General features: G+C 40.0%; 1 protein-coding gene across 1 annotated transcript in view; it reads right to left on the bottom strand.

Annotated features, from left to right (window-relative positions):
- Nucleotides 1–20,398, bottom strand: part of LOC131276395 (nephrocystin-3-like) — a 37,182-nt gene extending 16,784 nt beyond the window's left edge. The window contains 5 exon segments of the mRNA XM_071212457.1: nucleotides 1,122–1,196; nucleotides 13,369–13,562; nucleotides 19,726–19,873; nucleotides 20,027–20,102; nucleotides 20,298–20,398. Of these exon segments, the coding sequence (XP_071068558.1) occupies nucleotides 1,122–1,196; nucleotides 13,369–13,562; nucleotides 19,726–19,873; nucleotides 20,027–20,102; nucleotides 20,298–20,398 (594 nt within the window).
- Nucleotides 20,399–25,708: the final 5,310 nt, after the last annotated feature.

Genomic DNA, 25,708 nt, shown 5'->3' with positions numbered 1-25,708 from the left:
TATATCTGGTGGATGAAAAATTTTAAAGATTTGTATTAATGCCTGAGAAATAGATTGTGTTACATTTTATAAGAATTTAATTACTAAGATGGGGTTTCTTGGTATCAAATACCTCTGCTGTTATGTCTAGTCTTCATATTAGATGACTGAAAATATGTTGTGTGTCCTTCAAGCATTAGAAGATGGTTAATAAGTTCATTTTTACTTGTGGCCATTCATTCTACCCAATGCATTTTACTTATCATGATCCTAAAATTCACAATGTTAATGACACGATCAAAATCGGTAATAGCCTTTAGACTAAAGAATACTCCACAAATAGTGTTGGCAGAACTCGTATCATTAGGTTTGGAGCTTACTCTTCTCAGCTAACAAATCTCCATGCTGGTAATGCAAATTAATCAGAAACGATAATCTAATCCCCTGCTTCTCAATAGGTCCCCAGTACCCTGGGGAGGTGGTCAAGGGGCTAACCATGGTATATTTTCCTTTAATATGCGTTTTACTTGAAGATGGGGCTATTTTGTTTTATAATCATTATTAGCATTTTTGCTAATGTATACTTTAAAGCTGATTTTTATATTAAATATAAACAGGCATACTACTGAGCAGAATATATAACTCTTACAAAACCTCAAGATAATACTTGAAGCTTCAAAGAAAGTTTGACCTTGAGACACCTCTGTGGTCCTCTGTTCTCAGACCCTAGAGGTGAGCTGGCTTCTTCTCTCCTGTCAGGGATCATGTGGTGGAAACATTTGAGAAGGACTTTTCTGATACATAAAAATTCAAAGTGTACAGGGAAGTTAAGGAGACTCTATTGCAAAAACCTAAAGTTTTCCTCAAATACTTACCTTTGAACTGGCACTTTTGAAATATATTTTACATATAACAAGCATTCAAGCACCAGAGAGCTCTGTGAGAAAGACGAGAAAGAAAGATGTGTAGTGCGAGAAATATCATGGTAAGATTGTGAGGACGAACTGACAACAGAAACAGCCGCATTGTTTGTAAATAACAAGTGGTTTGAAAAAAAAAGTGGTTTTCTCTGGAAAACTCCATTTTACGGAAAACAGTCTAAGATATTTTAGATGAAAATCTTACAGGGTTTGCATATGTACCTGTTTAATAATGTTTTCTACATAAACATAAGTTTTATATACTCCTTCTACAGGATCTCCTGAGTGATCAATGATCTGGAAAAAAAGAGAAGTGTGAAAGTAAGATATACAAAAATAAGAATAACAGAAGGGGGAGGGAGTAGTAGTGGTAAACACTTTTTTATACATTTTTTAAATTAGGGAAGTTGTGTGTTTACAGAAAAATCATGCATAAAATACAGAGTTCCCATATAGGGATAAACAATTTTATAATGCTAGATTATGCACCAGGACTGTTCTAAGTACTTTACATTTATCCTCACAACAATTCTACAGGGAAAATATTTTTATCCCCACTTTACGTAGAAGGAAACTAGGTAAGTTCAGTAATATGTCTGAGGTCACACATTGGTCACATGGAGTCTGTATTTTTATATTTTCCAGAGCATTCAGTTATAGGGGATTTTATGTGGACAATGTTACAACAAAACAAAAAGTATACATTTTTTTTGCCTATGTGTGCAAATTCTGTCTTATTTCCATACCACTCAACATAAATAACCTTTGAAATACACCAGTATCAAATTTTATACCAGCAGTTATAACTCTACAAAATATAAAAAGCAAAATGATACTTTGCTATATAAAAATGGTACTTTGCTGAGTTTACTGAAAGAAGAATGTCCTATCTATAAAGAACATACATATGGTTAATAAATGATTAATATTTGATAAGATTAGAATATTAAACTAGAATGGTTTCAAAAAGCCTATCAAGTGAATTGGCATGGAAATTCATTTTACATTTACAAGTATAAATCATGGTAGAGAGAGCTTATTTTACTCCTATTTTGATTAAATAAATTCAGCATTCTAGTATATTGCTTTTAAAAAGCAGTATTTATAGGATAAAGGTAAGTGATAGGAATTAATATCTTTTCTCATGGGACCTGAAAGAGTAGCTTGATACTAAAATAATTAAAACAAAGAATGAAATGGTTCTGGAGATGAACTATAATAAAAGTACACTTCTTTTTATCCTTAAAGTTCTTTGGTTTAATCTCTGCTAGTCTCAAACTGTCTTTTCCACATTAAAAGATGCAAAGAAAAATTCTGGCTGGGCACAGAAATCCTAGAGTTGTTTTCAATATACTCTTAACACTAATTATAAACACATATATCAAGGTATCTCAGTCTACAGTATTGCAAAGCCTATAATTTGTTCTAAAATCCTGCCACGCATCTCTCAAACCCATCCTCAGTTTTTTGTTTTTCCCAATGTTCTTAGAAAGGTCACTATAAAAAGGCTTCTCTTTACACTAATCCTCAGTGAGCAGAGAGAAGACTCAGTCCTTGCGAGAAAAGCACAGAGAAGAACCTGTCATGGCCACTCACAGAGCATATCTGTAGTCATATATTGCTATTTATTTCTCTCCTCTCTATCCACATCTAATCCATTAGGAAACCTGGTTGGCTCTACTGTCAAAAATTTATCCAGAATCCAGCCACTTCTCATGGCCCCCTCTACTACCACCCTGGTCCAAGCCACCAGCGTCTCCTGCCTGGAACACTACAATAGCTCCCTGACTTTGCTTTCCCCCATGACCCTCCAAACCAAGGTCTACTCTCAACACAGCAGCTTAAGACATCACTGTCACACGACCACGTCAGATCCTATCATTCTACTGCTTCAAGTCCTCCAACGGCTCCTATGCCATTCCAAAAATGAAAAGCCAAGGTTATTTAAATGGTCTCTAAGGTTCTTCACCATCAGGCCACTTGCTGCCTCTGGCTCTCTCTCCTCCTCTGCTCTCCTCCGTCACTCTGCTCTAGCAACACTGGCCTCTGTTCTCTCCCTAAACGTGCCAGGCTCACTCCCATTTCCTCCGCTCCTGCTCTTTCCTCTGCCAAGTATGTTCTGAACCAGATAATTTTTATAATTGTACTATTAACTAAAGCTCAAGGTTTAATTTAAGGTTCACTGTTTGTGTAGTGCAGTTCCACAGAGTTTTAAAAAATTGTTACTCTACGACCATATATACAACCTAGTCTTCCCCCTTTTAATTACATCCAGATATGTATTTCAGTGCTGTTAAGTACATTCACAATATTGTGCTACCATCACCATCATGCATTATACCAAAACATTTCCATCATTTCAAATAAAACCCTGTACATTTTATGCCTCACATTCCATTCCCTATTCCCACCCCATTTCCTGGTAACCCACATTCTAGATTCTGACTCTACGAGTCTGCTTATTAAAATTATTTCATGTCAGTGACATCACACAATACTGGTCCTTTATGTCTGGCTTTCTTCACTGAACATGATGTCTTCAAGGTCATCCATGTTGTCTCATGCATCAGAACTTCACTCCTTTTAATGGCTGAACAGTGTTCCACTGTATATATATATTCACACCACATTTTGTTGATCCATTCATCCGCTGATGGACACTTGGCTTATTTTCACCTTTTGGCAACTATGGAGAAGGCTGCTATGAACATCAGTGTGAAAAAAAATCCTAGTTTTCAGTTCTTTTGGTTGTATACCTAGTAGTGGGGTTGCCAGGTCATCAAGTAATTCTATACCTAATTGTCTGAGGAACTGCTGAACTGTCTTCCACAGAAGTTGCACCATTTTACTTTGCCACCAGCAATGAATTAGTGTTCCTATTTCTCTTCATCCTTTCTAATAATTGCCATTTTCCACCTCTTTAAGAGCAGTCATTCTAATGGGTATGAAATGGTATCTCATTGTGATTTTGATTTGATTTCTCTGATGGCTAATGATGTTGAGAATCTTTTCATGAGATTTCTGGCCATTCAAATATTTTCTTTGGAGAAATGCCTATTCAAATCTTTTGCTTATTTTTTTTAAACTAGGTTATATGTCTTTTTTGTTAAGTTGCAAGATTTCTTTATATATTCTGGAAATTAAAGCTCTATCAGAGAAAGATGGAGAAAGACATAGGACTCTCTTCTCTTCCAGAAAAATAGCTAGAGGACAGGCAGAAATGGCCTGGAAAAATATCTTGTAGGGCTTAGCATACCAGAAGGCTGGACCCTGCCCAGAAGAGAGAGGGGCAAAGGAAAAGAACCACATTGGTAAAACTGTAAGTTAGAAGGAGCAAGTCTGGCAACTTCCCCATCCTATAGACACTCTTGAATTCCCAGGCCTTGGGGCTTGCAGCTACAGACAAAGGGGGCCCCAGAGATCCAGCCCCTCAGAAAGGGGGGAGAGAGGAATGCAGCCCAAGGCTGACTCAGCTTCTGACCCACAAATCTGGTCTGCTGTGCCCATGAACCTGTCCAGGACAGGTGGGGTCGCACCATTGTTTGTCCTGGAAGCCACCAAGGGGCTAAGGAGAGCCGACCCTCTCAATCTCCCTCTCTACTGACCTGGACTGGTTGAAGACAGAGGGGAGTGGACTTATTCCCTACCTCAGGAAAGGGATGGGACTGCCAGCAAAGGCTGGAGAACTGCCTCAGAGAAGTTTGAATATAAGGCTCTTAACTTCCGGGCAGGATCCTCTATCACACTGATATGGTCCCTGTTGCAGCAAACATACTCCAACCAGGATTTGAAATGAGGCTGCCAACAATCGCCTTCTGCTGGAGAACTAAGGAAGTGCATGGGAGGAAATTAAAGCAAATATGATTTCAAATGTTTTGTCCATTAACTTTGGTGGAAAATCTTTCTATTTTTAAATTGTCAATTTTCATGGTTGCCAGCAGTAAGAGAGATGCTCTCATTCATAGCTGGTAGAAATATGCTTTGGTGTTGTCCTTCTGTAAAATACTTTGAAAATATTCTTCAAATGTCTGCAAATGTTCATAGGTTTTGAACTACAATCTCGATACTTGAGAATCCATCTGAAAGACATGAACGTAGATCAATTCTCCATGTACAAGCATTTTTGGTGTGTATTTATTACAATTTAAAAATTGGAAGTACAATCTTGCTTTTGTCCTTTTTTGATTAATAGTGAAGTTGGATATGTTGTCAGATCCACATTTCTTATTTGTATCTGTTCTTTAATGCTGCAGGTTTTACTTTTATAGTTTAATACTTCCACACCAAGACACAACTGTGGCAAAGTTTAATCTTCAAAATTCTTACAAATGATTTTAGGGGAAAATATGTGGACTGGGAGGAAGAACATATTAAAAGAGAGAAAAAAGGTTTTTTAATGCTTTTATTATTGAAATTAAAACATTTGTGGCATTATGTGGTATTAGCAGAGTTGTGAAATGGTAACAATTTTTTTTCTTAAGAAAAATAGCATGATAATAAATATGAATGACTTTTTCAAATGTATTGAAAGACACTGTGCAATAATAAATATACCTTTTCTTACTACCTGTAAAAAAAAATTTTATCCAGCCTTTACAACCTCCTTTCCCAAGGCCCTTGGAAGCAGGTCTGCAATCCATTACTGGGTCCAGGTCCAGATTTGAGCAATAACAGGGACAATCCTAAAGACCCAGATCAGGTTAAACCAAGAATCAAAGAATAGGAATAACACACAGCTTTTTCCTACTAAGTTCCTATGAAAGAGTGATTGAGCATCTGAGTAAACTCATCTTCCTAACCAGATTCCTAGACATCAGCAAAAAATTACAAGCCATACTAAGAAAATGGAAGAAATGGCCCAGGGAAAGGAATAGACCAAAGCTCCAAAAGAGACACTGAATCTGAGACAACTAATCAATGAGATGTACACAAATTTCCAAAAGAAAATTAATGAATTGAAAGACAATATGGCTAAAGAGATAACAGCAAGAGAACATGGATGAAGCACAAAGAAGAACCAGAAAAACTGAACAGAAAAGTAAGAGAGCTCATGGCAAGGAAAGACATGAAAGGTAAGATTAGAAACACATTAGCAACATATAACAGCAAATTCGAAATGACAGAAGAAAGAATAAGTGATACAGAAGACAGAACAGACAAAATTGAAGATAGAAAAGAACACAGAGAGAAAAGAATGGAAAAAATGAGCAGGGGCTCAGGAAGTTGAAGGGTAACACAAAAATGCAATGATGTATATGTCATGAGAAGGGAAGGGAAAAGGGGCAGAAAGAGTATTTGAGGAAATAATAGCTGAAAATTTCCCAACACTCATGAAAGAAATGGATTTACATGTCCAAGAAGCACAATGTATCCCAATCAGAATAAATCTGAATAGACCTACCACAAGACACATATTACTCAGAAGATCAAACATCAAAGATAAAGAGAAAATTCTGAGAGCAGCAAGGGAGAAACAAACCGTCACATGTGAGGGATGCCAAATGAGACTTACTGTAGATTTCTCATCAGAAACCAGGGAGGTTAGAAGACAGTGGTATGATACAATTAAGAGATGAAAAAAGAAAAACTGCCAGCCAAAAATTTTTTATCAAGCAAAACTGTCCTTCAAATATGAAAGTGAGTTTAAAATATTCAAAAATGAACAAAAACTAAGAAAGTTCATAAAAAAGAATCCACCTTTGCAGGAAATATTAAAGGGAGCCTTACAGACTAAAAGAAAAAGGAGAGAGAAGCTTGCAGGAGAGTACAGTAGACAAGAATAGCAGAAAGAATAACCAAAGAGTAAATAAGACAGAGGAAAATAAGATGACATATGAAAATCAAAGAATAAAATGGTGGAAGTAAATCATTAACTTACAGGAATATCATTGAGTGTGAATGTCTTAAACTCCCAATCAAAAGATATAGGCTGACAGAATGGATTAAAAATAAATGAGCCATGGGAAGCGGATTTGACCCAATGGATAGGGCATCAGCCTACTATATGGGAGGTCTGTAGTTCAAACCCCAGGCCTCCTTGACCTGTGTAGAGCTGGCCCATATGCAGTGCTGATGCGCGCAAGGGTGTCCCCCACATAGGGGAGCCCTGTGCACAAGGAGTGCACCCTGTAAGGAGAGCCACCCAGTGTGAAAGAAAGTGCAGCCTGCCCAGAAATGGCACCGCATACATGGAGAGCTGATGCAGAAAGATGATGCAACAAAAAGAGACACAGATTCCGGGTGCTGCTAACAAGGATAGAAGCGGTCATGGAAGAACACACAGTGAATGAACACAAAGAGCAGACAACAGGGGTGACAGGGAAGGGGAGAGAAATAAATAAAATAAAATAAAATAAAATAAAATAAAATAAAATAAAATCTTTAAAAAAAATACATGAGCCATCCACATGCTGCCTACAAGAGACTCCTTTAGACGCAGGGATACAAACTGGTTGAAAGTGAAAGGTTGGAAAAAGAGATCTTCATGCAAACAATAGCCAAAAAAGAGCATGGGTAGCTATACTAATTTTGGACAAAACAGACTTTAAATGTAAAAAAGTTATGAGAGATACAAAAGGCCCTTATATATTAATAAAAGGGACAATCCACCAGGAAGAATTAACAATCATAAATGTCTATTACCTAACCAGGGTACCTCAAAATACATGAGGCAAAATCTGGCAAAACTGAATGGAGAAACAGACATACCCACAACAATAGTTGGAGGCTTCAACACACCACTCATATCATTATATGGAACAACAAGATAGAAGATCAACAAGAAAACAGAGAACTTGAACAATCTGATAAATGAGCTAGACCTAGCAGACATATATAGAATACTGCCTCCCAAATCAGCAAGTTATACATTCTTCTCAAGTGCTCATGGGTCTTTCTCCAGGATATACCACATGTTAGGTCACAAGCCAGGTCTCAATAAAACAAAAAGAATGAAATTATATAAAGCACATTTTCAGGTTGCAATGGAATTAAACTGGAAATCAATAATAGATGGGATAGAAGTAAAATCACAAATGTGTGGAGGCTGAAAAACACACTCCTAAATAATCAGTGGGCCAAAGAAGTAAGTGAAATTAGTAATGAAAATGAGAACATAGCTTATCTAAACTTATGGGATACAGCAAAGGCAGTGCTGAGATGGAAATGTATAGCCCTAAACACATATATCAAAAAAAAAAAAAGAAAAAAGAACTAAAAATCAAAGATCTAACTGAACAACTGAAGAAATTAGAAGAAGAACAACAAACCATTCCCAAAGAAATCAGAAGGAAAGAAATAATAAAGATTAGAGCAGAAATAAATGAAACAAAAAATAGAGAAAATCCACAAAACCAAAATCTGGTTCTTTGAGATCAATAAAAATTGAAAAATCCTTAGTTAGACTAACAAAGAAAAAAAAGAGAGAAGATGCAAATAAATAAAATCAGAAATGAAAGGGGGGAAATTACAATTGATCCCACAAAATAAAAAGGATTATAAGAGGATATTATGAGAAACTGTATGGGAACAAACTAAACCACCTAGATGAAATGGACAAATTCTAGAAAAACACAAACAACCCACACTGACACTACAAGAAATAAAAGAATTTAACAAACCAATCACTTTTAAAAAGATTGAATCTATCATCAAAAATCTCCCAACAAAGAAAACTCCAGGACCAATCCTGTTTAAACTCTTCCAAAATATTGAAGAGAAGGAAAATTTATCCAAAACATTTTATGAAGGCTAACACCACCCTAATGCCACAGCCAGATAAAGATGCTATAAAAGGGCAGTGGACTTGGCCCAGTGGTTAGGGCATCCATCTACCACATGGGAGGTCTGCAGTTCAAACCCCGGGCTTCCTTGACCCGTATGGAGCTGGCCCATGCACAGTGCTGATGTACACAAGGAGTGCCCTGCCATGCAGGGGTGTCCCCTGCATAGGGAGCCCTATGTGCAAGGAGTGCACTCCATAAGGAGAGCCACGCAGTGCGAAAGAAAGTGCAGCCTGTCCAGGAATGGTGCCACACACAAGGAGAAGTGACATAACAAGATGATGCAACAAAGAGAAACACAGATTCCCATGCCGCTGACAACAACAGAAGTGGACAAAGAAGATGCAGCAAACAGACACAGAGAAGAGACAACTGGGGTGGGGGGGAGGGGAGAGAAATAATTAAATAAATAAATCTTTTTAAAAAATACTATAAAAAAAAGAAAATTACAGTTCAATATCTGTAATGAACATAGATGCAAAAATTCTCAACAAAATATTTGAAAATAGAATTCAACAGCATATCATGACTTATACACCACATCCAGGTGGAATTTATCCCTGCTTTTCAAGAGTGGTTTAACATGAGAAAATAAATTAATGTGATTCCCCATATTAATAAATTGAAGGAAGAAACTACATGATTATCTTGATTGATGCAGAAAAAGCATTCAACAAAATCCAGTGTTTCTTGATAAAAACACTTCAAAAGATAGGAATAGAAGGAAAATTCCTTATTATGATAAAGGAGACTGAAAGATTTCCTTCTAAGATCAGGAAAAGACAAGGATGCCCTCTGTCACAATGGTTATTAAACAAGTGCTGACATTCTAGCTACTTGAGCTAATAAATGAGTTCAGCAAAGTGGCAGGATAAAAGATCAATATGCAAAAATCAGCAGGGTTTCTGTACACTAGTATTGAACAATCTGAAGAGGAAATCCGGGTAAAAATTCCATCTACAATAGCAACAAAAAGACTCAAATACATAGGAATCAATTTAACCAAAGAAGTATAGGACCTATATGCAGAAAACTACAAAACAGTACTAAAAGCAATCAGTGAAGATCTAAACAAACGGAATGACATTCTGTGGTCATGGACTGGAAGATCAAATATCAAGATTTCAATCCTTCCCAAATGATTAATAGATTCAATGCAATACCACTCAAAATTCCAACAGCCTACATTAAGGAAATAGAAAAGGTAATTACCCAAATTCATTTGGAAGGGAAAGTGCACTGAATAGCCAAAAGCATTCTAAAAAAGAGAAGCAATGTGTGAGGAATTTCACTGCCTAACCTTGAAACATACTAGTCAAAACATAAAGATACACATTAATCAGTGGGAGAGAATTGAGAGCCCAGAAATAAACCCTCAACTCTACAGCCAATTGGCATTCTACAAACCTACCAATGCTATGTTAATGGGCCAAAACTGTCTCTTCAACATGTGGTTCTGGGAGAACTGGATATCCATAATCAAAAGAATGAAAAAGGACCCCTATCTCACTCCCTATATAAAAACCAAACCAAAATGATCAAGGACCTAATTATAAAAGCCAGGACCATAAAACTACTAGAAGAAAATGTAGAGAAACATCTTAAAGACCTTGTGATAGGTTGTGGTTTCTTGGACTTTATACCCAAAGAATTCACAACAAAAGAAAAAGATAGCTAAATGGGACCTTCTCAAAATTAAACACTTTTACACCTCAAAGGATTTTGTCAAAAGGATGAAAAGGTAGCTGACTCAATAGGAGAAAATATTTGGAAATCACATATTTGGTAAGGGTTTAATATCCATGACATACAAAGAGATCCTACAACTTAACAATAAAAAGACAAATGATCCAATTAAAAACATCAAAAGACTTGAATATACCTTTGTCCAAAGAAGATATACAAATGGCAAAAAAACACATGAAAAAAATGTTTAACATCACTAGAGATTATGGAAATGTAAATCAAAACTACAGGGAAGAGGATATGGCTCAATGGATAGAACTTCCACCTCTCGTTTAGGAGGTCCAGGAATCTATATGTGGTGAGCTGGCCAAAGTGTAGTGTGCTGTGCACAAGGAGTGTTGCCCCACACAGGGGTGTCCCCTATGCAAGGAGTGCAGCCCTGCACAGGAGAAGCCACCCACACAGAAAGCTGACGCAGCAAGATTACACAACAAAAAAAGACACAGAGAAGAGACAATAAGAGATGCAGTGAACTAGGGAGATGAGGTGGAGCAAGAGAATAATCACCTCTCTCCCACTCTGGAAGGTCCCAGGATGTGTTCCCGGAGCCACCTAATGAGAATACAACAGACATAGAAGAACACACAGTGAATGGACACAGAGAGGAGACAACGGGGCAGTGGGGGAGGAGGGGAGAATAAGGGAAAAAAAAGGAAAACTGTAAAAAATGTAAAATTAAGTCTCTTTTTTAAAAAAATAAAAACTACATGAGATATCATTTCACACCTATTAGAATGGCCACTATTAAAAAGAGAACTATGAGTGCTAGAGAGGAGGTGGAGAGATAGGAACACTTACTCAATTTTGGTGGCAATGTAGAGTGGTACAATCACTGTGGAGGAATCTTTGGTAGTTCCTAAAGAAGTTGACTATAGATTGCCACATGACCCAGCAATACTACTACTAGGTATATACCCAGAAGAACTGAGAGCAGTGACACAAACAGAAAATCTGCTCACTGATGTTCATAGCAGCATTATTCATGATTGCCAAGAGATAGAAGCAACCCAGGTGTCCATCAATAGATGGATGAACAAACTGTGATGTATACACACAATGGAATATTATGCAGCTGTAAGAAGAAATGAAGTCATAAAGCATATGACAACATGGATAGAGCTAGAGGACATTAAGTTGAGCAAAGCAAGCCAAATGCAAAAGGACAAATGCTGTATGATTGTGCTACTGTGAACTAAATATATTGTGTACATGGAATTAATAACTTGAGTATGGGTCACCAGAAAATAGAATGAGCTTAGAGAATGGAGAGCTGAGGGTTAAACTTGTGCAGAATTTGTAAAACAGGTGTGTGTTAATTTTGGAAATGAAAAGCTGAAAGCACAACATGTTTGTAATTAGCAGTACTATTATGTAGGCATGGCAGTGGTTTAAAGGGAATGTCTAAGGTCACACATATTATTAAAAGGAAAGCTAAAAAATGTAACATGGGAATGTATAGTATGGTAATACTGCATGTGAATTATGAATATGGGTAAAACTGTATATATAAAACCATTTTTCTTTGAAACTGAACTATGTTAACATTACAAGATGTTAATATCAGACAAAAAATATTGTGCTAAATGAAAGAAACCAAACACAAAGTACAACATATTGTATGATTCCATTTATATAAAATGTAAATATAAATCAATTTAAAAAGATGAAATTAGATTAGTGGTTATGTAAGGCTGAGGAAGGATGGAGGGATTGAGACGTGACTGCTAAGGAGTGTGGGGTTTTTCTTTGTGGAGTAATGAAATATTTCCAAAATCTTCTGTGATGATGAGTTCACAACATTGTGATTATACTAAAAGCCATTGATTATAAACTTTGGATAGATTGTATGGTATGGGAATATATCTCAATAAAACTGCTTTAAAATAAATAAATGTGCAGGGATAGCCAGAAACAGAGCAGCTATGTATGGCAGGAAAAGCATAGAAAATTGAGAAGTGAAGAATTTTCTTGTTTGTCCACTTGTTTTTTATTATTATTGAAATAATGAAAATGCTCTAGTAATGACTGAAGTGATGAATGTGATTATACAAAGTACCACTGATTATATACTTTGCATGAATTGTATGCTTTCTTAATGTATATCAATAAAATTGATGTTTTTTAAAAAGTAAAATAAAAAAATATAAAACCTTCTATCAGATATGTGGTTTCCAAATATCTTCTCCTATTATGTAAGATGTTGTTTTACTTTCATAATAAAGTCCTTTGAGGCACAAAAGTTTTTAATTTTGATGAGGTCCCACTTAACTACTTTTTCTTTTGTTGCTTCTGCTTTAGGTATAAAGTCTAGGAAACCACTGCTAAACACAAAGTCCTGAAGATGCTTTCCTATGTTTTTTTCAAGGAGTCTGATACTTCTGTCTCTTACATATAGGTCCTTGATCCTTTTTTTTTTAAAGGAGTAATGGGGATTAGGGCCTCATTACATGCAAAGTAGGCATTCAACCACTGAGCTACACCTGCTCCCAAGCCCGTGATCCATTTTGAGTTGATTTTTGTAATATGGTGTGAGGTAGGGACCTGCCTATATTTTTACAATCATTTTTCTACAGCACTTGTTACCTTTTAACATAATATATATTTTGCTTATTTATTAAACTTATTTATTATCTGTCTCTCCTCACTGAAATAGAAGGGTCTACAATTTTATTTGGTATCCCAAGTACCAAAACAGTGCCTGGCACAAAGTAGTACTCAATACATTTGTTGAATGAATGAATGAATGAATGAATGAATGAATGAATGAATGAATGAATGAGTTGATTCATTCTTAGTTCCTTAAAGACATGGAAGCAAATATCAATTTACATGAAAATATCCTTACCTAATTTCCTTGTCTTTGTTAAAATCCCACTATTCTTGATATTTCTATTATCAATTTTCACATAGAAGATTAAAAATGGAAACCCTCTGAATTTTACCTTGACTTTGCTGGTCTTGTTCAGATTAGAAACTTGATCAATCAATTGCTGGACAGAGTTGGAACTAACTTTCCCATCCTCCAAACAATGATAAATTAATCGTGGTTTTCCTTCAGGGTTTTTCAGAAAAGCTTCTTCACAGTCTTCTAATAAGAGGCTAGATTGGAAGTTGTCATTACTTGTGCTACATTGCACTGTGGCAGCAAACCATTAGTCAATCAACCTTAGTGCCAATAATGGGATTTTACTACAATGAATAACAGCCAAAAAACGCTCTATTGAAGAACAATCAAAGTATTCAAAAATGGATGTTTTTATAGCTCTCTTCCCTTGTGGTATTAAAATACAATACATTTATTAGCAGACAATGAGAGGAGTTACATTCATTGTGCATTCATTTAAAATTTAAAGCGTATGTAACTTTGTTTTACTTTTAAACCTAAAAAAATCTCATAAATATTGTTAAACATGACTTAAAAATAATGTACTAGACCCATGAGACTTTGCAAATAAATGGAAAATATAATTCCATTTATAAATACATGATTTCCAAGTTAATATAAATATCAACCTAAAGGATTTCTCTTCTCTAGCCCATTAGCCTTTTTTCATCCAAGGAATGACCCAAATCCTTACACCCAAAATACACAATAGGGGACAAATGCAGGAGGTTAGAAGATAAACATGAGAGGATAAAATTCCTGACTGAGGTAAAGGTAATATAATTTTTTAAACTTTGCTAGAGGGTAACATAACTACATTTTGTGCTACTCCTATTTAAATTCTAGAAAAATCTTAGAATAATATACTGAAGTTTTCTGCACTATAAGGCAAATTGGAACTAATTTCCCTTTCTAAGTGAAAGTTTGTCTCAAGAGAAAAATTAGTGTGTGTGTACAGGGGAGAGAACTATTACATGGTTGTGAATCTGTATGATATACTGAAGTACCAGCCCTAAATAAAAAATAGAAAAAAACAATATTCTGTTATATATTTCTGTGCCAAGCCAATCTATCCAAATCATAGACATTTTACATATTATAATAATCTTGACCATGTTCTACAGAACAGAAAATTAGAATTTCAGAGGTTCATTTGTTACTTCTTTAGAAGCAAAGTCTGTGGCCAAAGAGTGGACCTTCTGTTCAGGTACATGTTCCTAACTCAAAACCACTTCCCACAAAACTGACATTTGGGACTGAAGAGGAAATGATAGGTTGTTGGGGATATGGTTCAAATAATTTGGAGGGAGGGAAGTAGATGGGGATACAGATGAAACAAATTGGTCATGACCTGATTATTTCTGAAGCTAGAGAGTATGACAGGTCAGTTGCAAGGGTGACAATTTGTCCTTTGGGACTCAGTCAGAAAGTGGCCTAACTAGAGCAATTTGTAGAGTGGGGTGCTAGAGGAGATGCCACTTTGTGAGACTGGCCAGGAACTAAAACTGTGAGGCTGACCAATAATGATGACAGTTCAGTCATAGTTAAGAGCTCCTGCTTAACTAAGTTCCATAAAGACACTGGCTAAAAAGAATGGAATGGAACCAAGGATAGGGCCTAAGAAGTCCTACAAGGTGGTATGATTATCCTTTGGGCACTGAAGGCTTCCCAAGAGTGAACTCTTTTCCCTTGAGAAAGATAGATGATGCACTGAAGAAAACCAGTCTGAGTCGAGCCTTTTTACTGCCATTCAAAGTGAGAAGACTTCTCATCTACAAGGTAAAAGCACTCCAAGTGAACCTGTGCACTTAGTAGTTATTTAGCTCCTATACTTCACTCTAAGAGATTTCTTCTATGATTCTAGACAGAGTCAAAAGTATCAATGATGGGTTATATGCAAGCTTGTCTGGTAAAGTTTAGAGCCCCACATACTTGCATACAAAGTTATATCAGAGTTGATCTGCAATAAAGGAAAATGTTTGGAAAGATTAAATCCAATCAGGCAACAAACCCAGGAAGAAAAATCAACCACTGATTAGACCCATTTTGTCCTTTAGTTATGTATCTAATTTGTAAAAATAAAAAACTGTATTTGAGACATTCTTTGGTGTGATTATATTCACATTATAAGGGACCATCCAGTTTACTGGGTTTGAGCAGTAAGTGCCTCAGGGCATTTTAAAGTATGATTCAACACCTACACAAGTATTCAAGTACACATGTAACCACACAAAGTTCAACTGCCTCTCAATCTGCATCCAAAGAAAGACAAAAATGAAAGTTAATATTGATCATTGAAATCAGGGTTGATATAGCCTGTGCATAAATTCAAAATTGTTTCCAAGTGTACCTAGTCCCTAAAAGTCCAAATAAGTAATATAGGCCCTAGAGTCTTTGAATGTTCAGAAAGGATGTAAGACTGAAGGTGTATTCAAGATTGCATCCATACAAATGTGGAAGATATGCTAAATCCAAGCTGGCTTGGAATGTGGAGAATATGTGTTAAATCAAACTTACCTAGAGGAAATAACCTATCTGATACTCAGATAAAATACTGAAGAAACTAACCAAAAGTCTGTTTGCATACAATCACCATTTGTCTCCCTAATCCTATTTCCTCTGTATAAAAGGGTCTGAAAAAGGCTGTTCGGGGCTTGGTTTTATTATTAGGACAAGAGTCTGCTGAGTCCGGCAGGTCAAAATAAACCAACTTCCTTCTCAGAGTTCTTGTGTCCTGGCCTTCGATACTGTGCACACCCAAATTCTCTACAACATTTCTGGTGACCCAGATGGGACTGCACTGAGGTCAGAGGTGGCAACAGTTGTTTGCCCCTCCCAGATGTCTCCGGGGAGGCTGGGAGGGCCTGGGTGAAACCCAGCCCTGGGTGCCCCTGGGCACCCCACTTGAGTCCAGAAAGAGTTTGCAGTCTTTACTGGAGCCCTCCCAGATGACCTGGGGGCACCAGAAGGTTTGAGAATCCCTGAGAACAAAGCAAGGAGCTCCGGAGGATGGACTGGTAAGACCCCCGAGGGCATAGTGCAGGAAAAGCCTAATTCTAAAATTAGGAGGGAGCCTGATCAACGCTCAAAGGGGAGGCCCTAGTAGTCCTGAGAATACAGGAGGAAGCTGTCTCCTCTCCAGGTCCGAGGAAAGGAAAGGGGGGTGGTTGTGTGCGTGTGCTTGTGGCGCCTGAGTGAGATGCAGAAAATCACTTTTGCGGGGCGAGTGCGGAGTCCTGATCCGCAGTTCCGTGGCGACCTCATACGATCAAGGGCGGTCTGGGGTCCTTTGCAGGGACCCTCTTCTGTATTGGGGGCTTATACCGATCTGCTAAGGTCAAGAGGTGCCAAAAGCTCCCGCGAGGGATGCAGCCAGAGACGGACAAAACGTAAGCCTTGAGTGACTATTGTGTACCGCTGGCACAGGGTGAAAATGGGAAACACACACAGTAAAACCCTTTTAGGTTGTATGCTGAAAAGCTTCCCCTGTGCATTCCGTGAAGATGTGTATGGCATAAGGTTTCAGCCAGGAAAGCTTAGGATGCTTTGTGAGTTAGAATGGCCAACTTTCAATGTGGGGTGGCTCCAGGAGGGCACTTTGGACCCCCAGATCATCCACAAAGTCCACGATGCAGTAACTGGAAATCCAGGGCATCCAGACCAATTCCCCTACATCAATGCTTGGGAAAATGCTGTGATCCAAAACCCACCTTGGTTAGGGAAGTGCGGGACTAAGGAAGCTAGAATTTGCTTAATGCAGAAACCAAGGAGGGCCATCCCAGGGACCAGACCAAACGATCATCGCACAAAAGGCCCAGAGAAAGTGCATCCCAAGTCCAGTGCCAATCCACTTATTTTTGAAGGGTCATACGAACATGAATTTCCACCACCTTATGCAATGACTCCCGCCCCGGCAAAACTAAGGAATGAAAATGAGCTAGTCTCCCTAAGCAGTGCCCTGTCATCATCATCTGCACAGGGATGTGTGACACCCACACCATCCCTGCCGCTGCTTTTGTTGCCATCAGAGAGGGCACCTATACCATCCCCACAGTTGCCTTTATTGCCATCTGCACCTGAGAGCCCTATGTCATCCCCACAGCAGCTTTTACCATCTCTGCAGTGGTCTTTGGCACCTTCCACAAGGGAAAAATGCAGACTAGCTGCTTTTACAGCCGGTTGCCCCTGGCAATGCCACTGCAGTGCTGCCCATCAGTCAGGAAGGAGATGCTGAGAGGGGGCAACCCAAACCACAGGGAGCCCCGGGGGCAGAGGGACCAAAGAGAAAGGCTGCCTTCCAGCTACCTCTCCATGAAGCCCGGACCCCAATCTTTTACGATGCAGATGGCCAGGTTCAGGGGAGAAACCAGACATTCATCTATCAGTCCTTTATGACAATGGATCTCTTTAACTGGAAAAGCCACACCCTACCATTCTTGGAGAAACCTCAGGCCATGACAGACCTTTTCCAGTCCATTATACAAACCCACAAACCCATCTGGGCTGATTGTAAACAACTTATAATGACTTTATTGAACTTTGAAGAGAGAATGCATGTCATGCAGGGAGCTCTACCTGGCTTAGAGAGCACCCACCTGAGGGAACTTTGGACAGTGATCAATACGCCCGCTTGCAGTTCCCAGAGGAAAGGATCCCCTGTGGGATCTGAATAGCGCCATTGGGCTCAACTGACTAGAAACGTTCCATAGGGCTTTAGTTGAAGGATTCTAGGCAGGGAGCTGCAAGGCAGTGAATACGGCAAAGACCAGTCAAATTCTACAGGCTCTGGATGAGAGTCCTGCTCAATTCTATGAGAGACTGTGTGAAGCGTTTTGTGTATACACGCCCTTTAACCCAGACGCTCCTGAGAGCCAAACAATGGTAAATGCAGCATTTGTGGCCCAATCACAGACTGACATCCAAAGAAAGCTGCAGAAACTGGATGGATTTGCTGGAATGAATATCTCTCAGCTCATGGAAGTAGCTACTAAGGTCTATGTCAATCGTGATATAGAAACAAAAAGGGAAGAAAATAGAAAAATGAAAAAAAAAGGCAGATCTTCTGGCAGTGGCTATTGTGGAAAAATCCATTCCTGTGTCAAGGAAGGTAAACTGGCAAGCCCCAGCCCCAAGGAGAGGGAAAGACCCATGTCTAGGGCAAAATCAGTGTGCATACTGCAAAGAAGATGGACACTGGAAGCGAGAGTGTCCCAGCTGGCCACTTGACCCGGCCTCTGCAGCCAAAACATTAGCCAGAAAAGCCAGTGGGGCATCACAACCCAAACACTGGGTCCGAAGAGGTTCAAAAAAAAACCCTGCAGATCAGATCATTGGGCTGGCAGGAATGGAGGACTCTGATAGAGATTATTAGGACAGACCAGGCTCCTATTCTCTCAGCCCCACAGAGCCTATGGTTTGAGTCCAAATTGGGGGCCACACCATACATATGATGGTTGACACTGGGGCTCAACATTCTATAATGACCAAGCCAGTTGGGCCTCTATCAAAAAGACAAGCCACTATCGTAGGGACAACTGGCAAAAGTGCCCAAAAGCCCTTCCTTCAAGCGAGGAACTGCAACATTGGGGGAAAGGAGGTCACTCACGAATTCCTTTATCTTCCAGAGTGCCTAGTCCCCCTCCTGGGTCCAGACCTGCTGCCTAAACTGCAGGCTCAAATTACCTTTTTTTTTTTTTAAATTTTTTAAAATTGATTTTGTAAAAATATTACATTACAAAAAAATATATGAGGACCCCTTCAACCCCACCTTTGATGCCACAGGGCAATCCACACTGACACGGGCCACAAGACCCTCCGAATATAGTGCTAACCCTTCCTCTGCAGGAGGAATGGAGACTGTTTTGCCTCAGTGAGACTGGCCAATCCATGGCCATGCAGCTCCCTTTGAAGATGTGCCTGAGGTATGGGCAGAGGGTAAAACCCAATGGGGATGGCACATGACATTCCTCCAATTATTATTGAAATAAAGCCTATGGCCAGTCCAGTAAGCATGAGGCAATATCCAGTTCCACGCAAAGTGCAAGAAAAGGTCCAGCTACATATTCAGAGATTACTGAATGAGGGCATATTGAGGCCATGCGAGTCTCCATGGAACATTCCGCTCTTTCCAGTTAAAAAAGCTGATGGGGATTACCACCCAGTCCAGGACTTATGAGCAGTCAATTCAGCAGTAATAACCCCTCATTCTGTGGTTTCTAATCCCTAATACTCTTCTCAGCTTAATACCCTCATCGGCAATCTACTTTTTATGCCTAGATCTTAAGGCTGTCTTCTTCTGCATTTGGGTAGCGCCCCGGAGCCAGTCAATTTTTGCCTTTACATGGGAAAATCCAAACTCAGGTGAAAGGCAGCAAACATGGATGCGATTGCCTCAAGGATTTAAAAATGCACCCACTATTTTTGGACAAGCCCTGGCCAGTGATCTCAAATCCTTTAAAGCAGGAAGCCATAACTGTTTTCTTCTCCAATATGTAGATGACCTCATTCTCAGAAGTCCCACCTATCAAGACTGCGCTGGTGGAACCCATGCTCTTTTGAAGCATCTACAGCAAAAAGGCTATCAGGTGTCTAAGAAAAAAGCCCAAATCTGCCTACCTCAGGTCAAATATCTAGGTTATAAAATAATGCAGGGGCACCGTGAATTGAGACTTGAAAGAAAGAAAGTGATCTGTAGTCTCTCTGAGCCTAATACCCACCAGAAGCTGTGAGAGTTCCTTGGGGCAGCGGGATTCTGCCGCAATTGGATCCCCAATTTTGGGGTCCTCACACGCCCTTCATATGAAGCCACAAAGAGGGGGAGGGAATCATGATCCCCTGCTCTGGGAAAGCCCACAGAAAAATGCTTTCACTGCTCTCAAACAAGCTCTAATGGAAGCACCAAGCCTCGGACTTCCAGACCTCACTAAGCTGTTCTACCTCTACCACCACAACCACTAAAGCATCGCAGTAGGAGTACTCATTCAATACCTTGGTTCCTGGCAAAGACCTACAGTGTATCTATCCAAACAACTGGACACTGTAGCCCAGGGATGGCCCTCATGTTTGCAAGCCATAGCAGCTGCAGCCATGCTTACAGTGGAAGCTATACAATTAACTCTTGTGCACCTATAATTGTCCGGGTTCCGCATGCAGTAATCACAATTTTAGAAGCCAAAGGAACACATTGGCTTACTAACAGCTGCCTGGTTAAATATCAAACCCTATTATGTGAAAATCCATTCATCCAGCTGGAACTTGTAAAAACCCTAAGTCCAGTCACCCTGCTACCTGTGGAGCCAGGGGTTCTAGCCCATAACCACCTGGAAATATTGCAAGAAGTATATTCCAGTCAGCCAGATCTCCAAGACCAGCCACTGGCAAATCCTGACATGGAGCTCTTCACAGATGGGGGTAGCTTTATGCAGGGCAGCAATCAACGAGCAGGATATGCTGCAGTAACATCTGAAACCACAATAGAGGTGCAACGCCTCCCAGATAACACATCAGCACATAAAGCTGAACTCACTGCCCTCACGCAAGCCCTGCAACTTGCAGCTGGAGCCAAAGTTAACATCTACACAGACTCCAAATACACCTTTCTTACCCTGCATTCACATGGAGCCTTATACAAACAAAAGGGACTCATTAACTCGGGAGGGAAGAGCATTAAATGTGGCACACAGATTCTGGAGCTACTAGAAGTCATTTGGGAGCCTGTCAAAGTGGCTGTAATGCACTGTAAGTGACACCAGACAAGCCACAGCCCCATTGCCCAGGGAAACTGGAGGGCAGACGCTGAAGCAAAAAGAGTGGCATGGGAAGGATCCCTATCTGAAAATCTGGCCACTGCTCTCATTTCTCAACCTCTTAATTATCAGAACCTCCAGTATACACTGCCTGCTCTTGTCCCGCAGCCTCTGAGTCACCGAGAGCCACAATACACTCAAGCTGAGAGAGAATGGATACTCTCTGAGGGTGGGACACAAGGAAAAAATGGATGGTGGGCATTGCCTGATCACAGAATAGTTGTGCCACAAATATTAGCAGCAACTGTAGTTCAAGACTACCATGAGAACACACACTTGGGAAAAACCCATCTTAAGGAAGTGTTAGAAAGATTCTTCTACATCCCAAGACTAGTCACTATCACCCATGCTGTATGCCAACGGTGTGTGACATGTGCAAAGAATAACCTTCACCAGGGGCCCACAGGAGCCCCAGGAGTCCAGAGAACAGGCAGTATGCCTCTTGAAGATCTAGTAGTTGATTTCACTGAAATGCCACGATCCAGAGGCTATAAATATCTCCTAGTCCTTGTTTGCATGTTTTCTGACTGGGTGGAAGCCTTTCCCACTTGAACAGAAAAAGCTGAAGAAGTAGCTAAGGTTCTCCTCAGGGAAATCATTCCTTGCTATGGGCTACCGCTCTCAATTGGCTCTGGCAACGGACCTGCCTTCGTCTCTGAAATCACTCAAAAGATTGCAAAGGCACTACACATCCAATGGAAACTGCACACTGCTTACCATCCTCAGAGCTCAGGAAAGGTAGAGTGAATGAACCATACAACAAAGACTTATATTGCCAAGATTTGCCAAGAAACTGGGCTAACATGGGTGCAAGTACCTCCAAGTGCTCTCCTACAAGTTAGAGCCAGCCCAAGCTGAAAACTAAGCCTAACCCCTTATGAAATCCTCTTTGGGAGGCCTCCTCCCTTAATCAGAAATATAGAAGGGGATCTCAGAGAAAAAGGAAACTTATCAATAGCTCAGCAGATGATCAGTTTAGGAAAAACCCTACAAAACCTGCATCACTGGATCCAAGAAAGGGCTCCCATTAGCTTAGACAGCTCTGTACACCTGTACAAGCCAGGAGATGCAGTTTGGGTCAAGGACTGGAAGTCAGCTCCACTAATCCCTCAATGGCGAGGACCCTATCTTGTCATTTTATCCATCCCCACTGCAGTTAAAGTAGGTGAAATCACCCTGTGGATACACCATAGCCGAGTCAAGCAAGCTGCCCCAGAGTCCTGGACCTATATTTCAGATACCTACAGCTCAACCAAACTCATCTTGCAAAAAAGGGGAACACCAAGCCCTGCTCCAGTCACACCCTGGAAGCTGACTGGTCCACACACAACTGAAGATTGAGGACAGAACACTGAGCTCTGCTCCAATCACACCCTGGAAGCTGATTGGTCTACACACAGCTGAAAATTAGGAATCCGGTTTAATCTGTTACAATGCCCCTTTGGCTATTTTTCCTACTTCTAGCCCTAACCCTCTCCTGGTCCCAGGCTGACACCACAGAGTATGAGCCATGTATTCAAAAGGTGCAGACAGGGGCCCATGTCAACACCGCATTAATATATCATAGTCATTACACCTGCAAGGACCAGATAACAACCTGTCAGTTGCAGGAAATCTTCTATAGTGTCTGTAACACATCTGGCCAAATAACCTGCTATGACCCTAGACCCCCAACAGTCTCCCATAAATGAGAAATAAGAGTGCTTGATCAAAATGGAGAGCTACTTTCCTCCACCTCAGTCACTAGCCAGAACCAATGAGTGTCCCTCCTATTTGATGCATGTCAAGTTATAGGCTCTGGAATACCATGGAACACAGATTGTGGAGGGCTCAGCTGGGAGCAGATGTATATTCATAACAATAAGCATATGTGTGCTCCAGAAATAAAAAGTGCAGCCCAAGGAGGGGGGGGAGGTTTGGTGCAAATACATAGGTGCATACTACTGCCCCTACTGGTCTTGTGTCACCTGGGCCACCTGGAACACAGACATAGCTAAACAAACGGCTATCCTCACCAAGGATATGGCCCTGGCTAATTGTCACGTGGTCAATGTAACCCCTTAAATCTCACTATCCTTAAACCTGAATCCTGGCAGACTCAGGGAGTCCAAATGGGCCTCTGCACTGATGGTAAAGGAATAGACCCAGGAGCCTACATCTGGGTTGGGTATTGGGAATACCCACTCACAAATAAAGCCCATTCTGTGTTCCACTCCTTCTATGAAGAAATGGAAAAGCCCTTTTCCATCCCACAGGCAGCAAGAAACCTCTTTATAAGCCTGGCTGAAGTGGTAGGGGCAGCCTTAAATGTCTCCTCATGCTACATATGTGGAGGTACTAATATGGGAGACCAATGGCCCTGGGAAACCAGGGAATACAATTACAGCCAACCATATAATGCAACTGACCTCTAGCTGTCCCCCAAGATAGTATGTGGCCCTTGTAAACTTCTGTCATAGGAAAATATTGTGCTTCAAGGGCCTGCCTAAGCTCTTCTATAGCTGTTGGAAACCTAACATGTACAGGGGGAAAATTCCAAAATTATATCACAAATACAACAGAGCCTTGGGGAACATGGAATGAATCTGACCTTGTTCTCATAAATCATTCTTTTCCCAAATTAATCACAGTGTGGAACTCCAATGCAAAGGGCCCCTTTACTGCCCCAAATGGTTTGTAGTGCATTTGTGGGAAGGTTGCATTCTGAGAACTTCTGCAAAACTGGTGTGGAACTTGTATGCTTGGCACAATAAAATCCTCCTTCTTCCACATTCTCTTAACAGAAGGGAAAGAGCTAAGCCAGCCAGTATATCAAAACATAAGAGAAAAAAGGGCTGTCACTAACTGGGGAGGTGAAGAATGGCCCCCTGGGCATATAATCCAATACTATGGGCCAGCAACTTGGACAGAGGATGGCATGTGGGGTTATCAAACCCTTATCTATATGTTAAACTGAACCATCTGCCTACAAGCTGTGGTAGAGATAATAACTAATGAAACTGCCCATGCACTAAACTTACTAGCCCAACAGCAAACTAAATTCAGAAATGCTATCTATCAAAACCGTCTTGCCCTAGACTATCTCTTGGCAGCTGAAGGGGGAGTTTGTGGAAAGTTCAATCTCTCTAACTGCTGCCTTGAATTAGATAGCACTGGAAAGGTTATTGATGAAATTACAAGAAAATAGTAAAAATTGCTCATGTCCCAGTGCAAACCTGGAATGGTTGGAATTTAAATAATCCCTTTGGAAGCTGGCAGGCAATAGTAAACAATTTCAAGCTTCTACTGGGAATAATTGCCTTCTTCATAGGAGCATGTACCATCCTTCCATGCCTCCTCCCTTTCATCATAAACAGAATGTGCACCCTAATAAATGGTATAGTAAAAAGGCAAACAGCCGCCCATCTCATGGCTCTGTATACATACCAGTCAGTCCAGAGGGACTCAGACAATAGTGATGCTGAAGCTTAATAACTTAAGCTTGGCCTCAAAAGGGGGAATATGATATAGCCTGTGCATAAATTCAAAATTGTTTCCAAGTGTACCTAGTCCCCAAAAAGTCCAAATAAGTAATATAGGTCCTACAGTCTTTGAATGTTCAGAAAGGATGTAAGACTGAAGGTGTATTCAAGGTTGCATCCAGATGGAATATGGAAGATATGCTAAATCCAAGCTGTGGAAGATATGCTAAATCCAAGCTGGCTTGGAATGTGGGGAATATGCAACTCACCTGGAGGAAATAACCTATCTGATACTCAGATCAAACACTGAAGAAACTAACCAAAGTTCTGTTTGCATACCATCACCCTTTGTCTCCCTAGTCTTAAACCTCTGTATAAAAGGGACTGAACAGTGCTATTTGGGACTCTGTTATTCTTAGGATAAGAGTCCACCAAGGCCAGCTGGTCAAAATAAACCAACTTTCTTCTCAGAGTTCTTGTGCCCTGGCCTTCAATACCATGCACACCCCACTTCTCTACAACACTGTTACTTATAATTTTCATTCTCTTACAAAACAAACAACTGCAAAGTAACATTATATTCAAAATAACTCTTTGAAGCCTATTTCTAATTAATCTGCACTGTGACCACACAGTTTTACATGACAATTTTTTTTTTTAGTTATTGGCTTATAACCAAATTATCCCCAATGCTTTAAAATACAATCTACCACATTTTCCTTTACTTCAGATATCTGCTTATTTCCCATTTTGACTTTGACAGAACTTGGATGAGCAACACTAATTCCAGTATTACTCACTGATGTCATTGAAGTCACAAGGAAAGTTTTTTTTCTTATGACTTGCTGCTTTTAGAATTCTTGATACTCATGGTGGGAGACACCAACCCCCAGTCCTTGGAGATAATAGGACTCAAGCAGCCACTGGATTGCAATAGTGGACACCAATCCCAAGTGCCAAGGATTCCCAGTACACAGTAATATCCTCAAAGGTCATGGGGTCCTTCAGGGCTTTTGCCTCATTTGGTAAATTGGAGCCCACACCCAGATAATGATGAAAGAAAGCAGGGTTATTAACACCAGTAGAAAGACAGGAGACCAGGGTGTCTCAAATTTGCCTTTTCCAAGCCATG

The sequence above is a fragment of the Dasypus novemcinctus genome, chromosome 28 (genome assembly GCF_030445035.2).
Source record: "Dasypus novemcinctus isolate mDasNov1 chromosome 28, mDasNov1.1.hap2, whole genome shotgun sequence".
Classification (NCBI taxonomy): Eukaryota; Metazoa; Chordata; class Mammalia; order Cingulata; family Dasypodidae; genus Dasypus; species Dasypus novemcinctus.
This window is presented reverse-complemented; position numbering and strand designations above follow the sequence as displayed.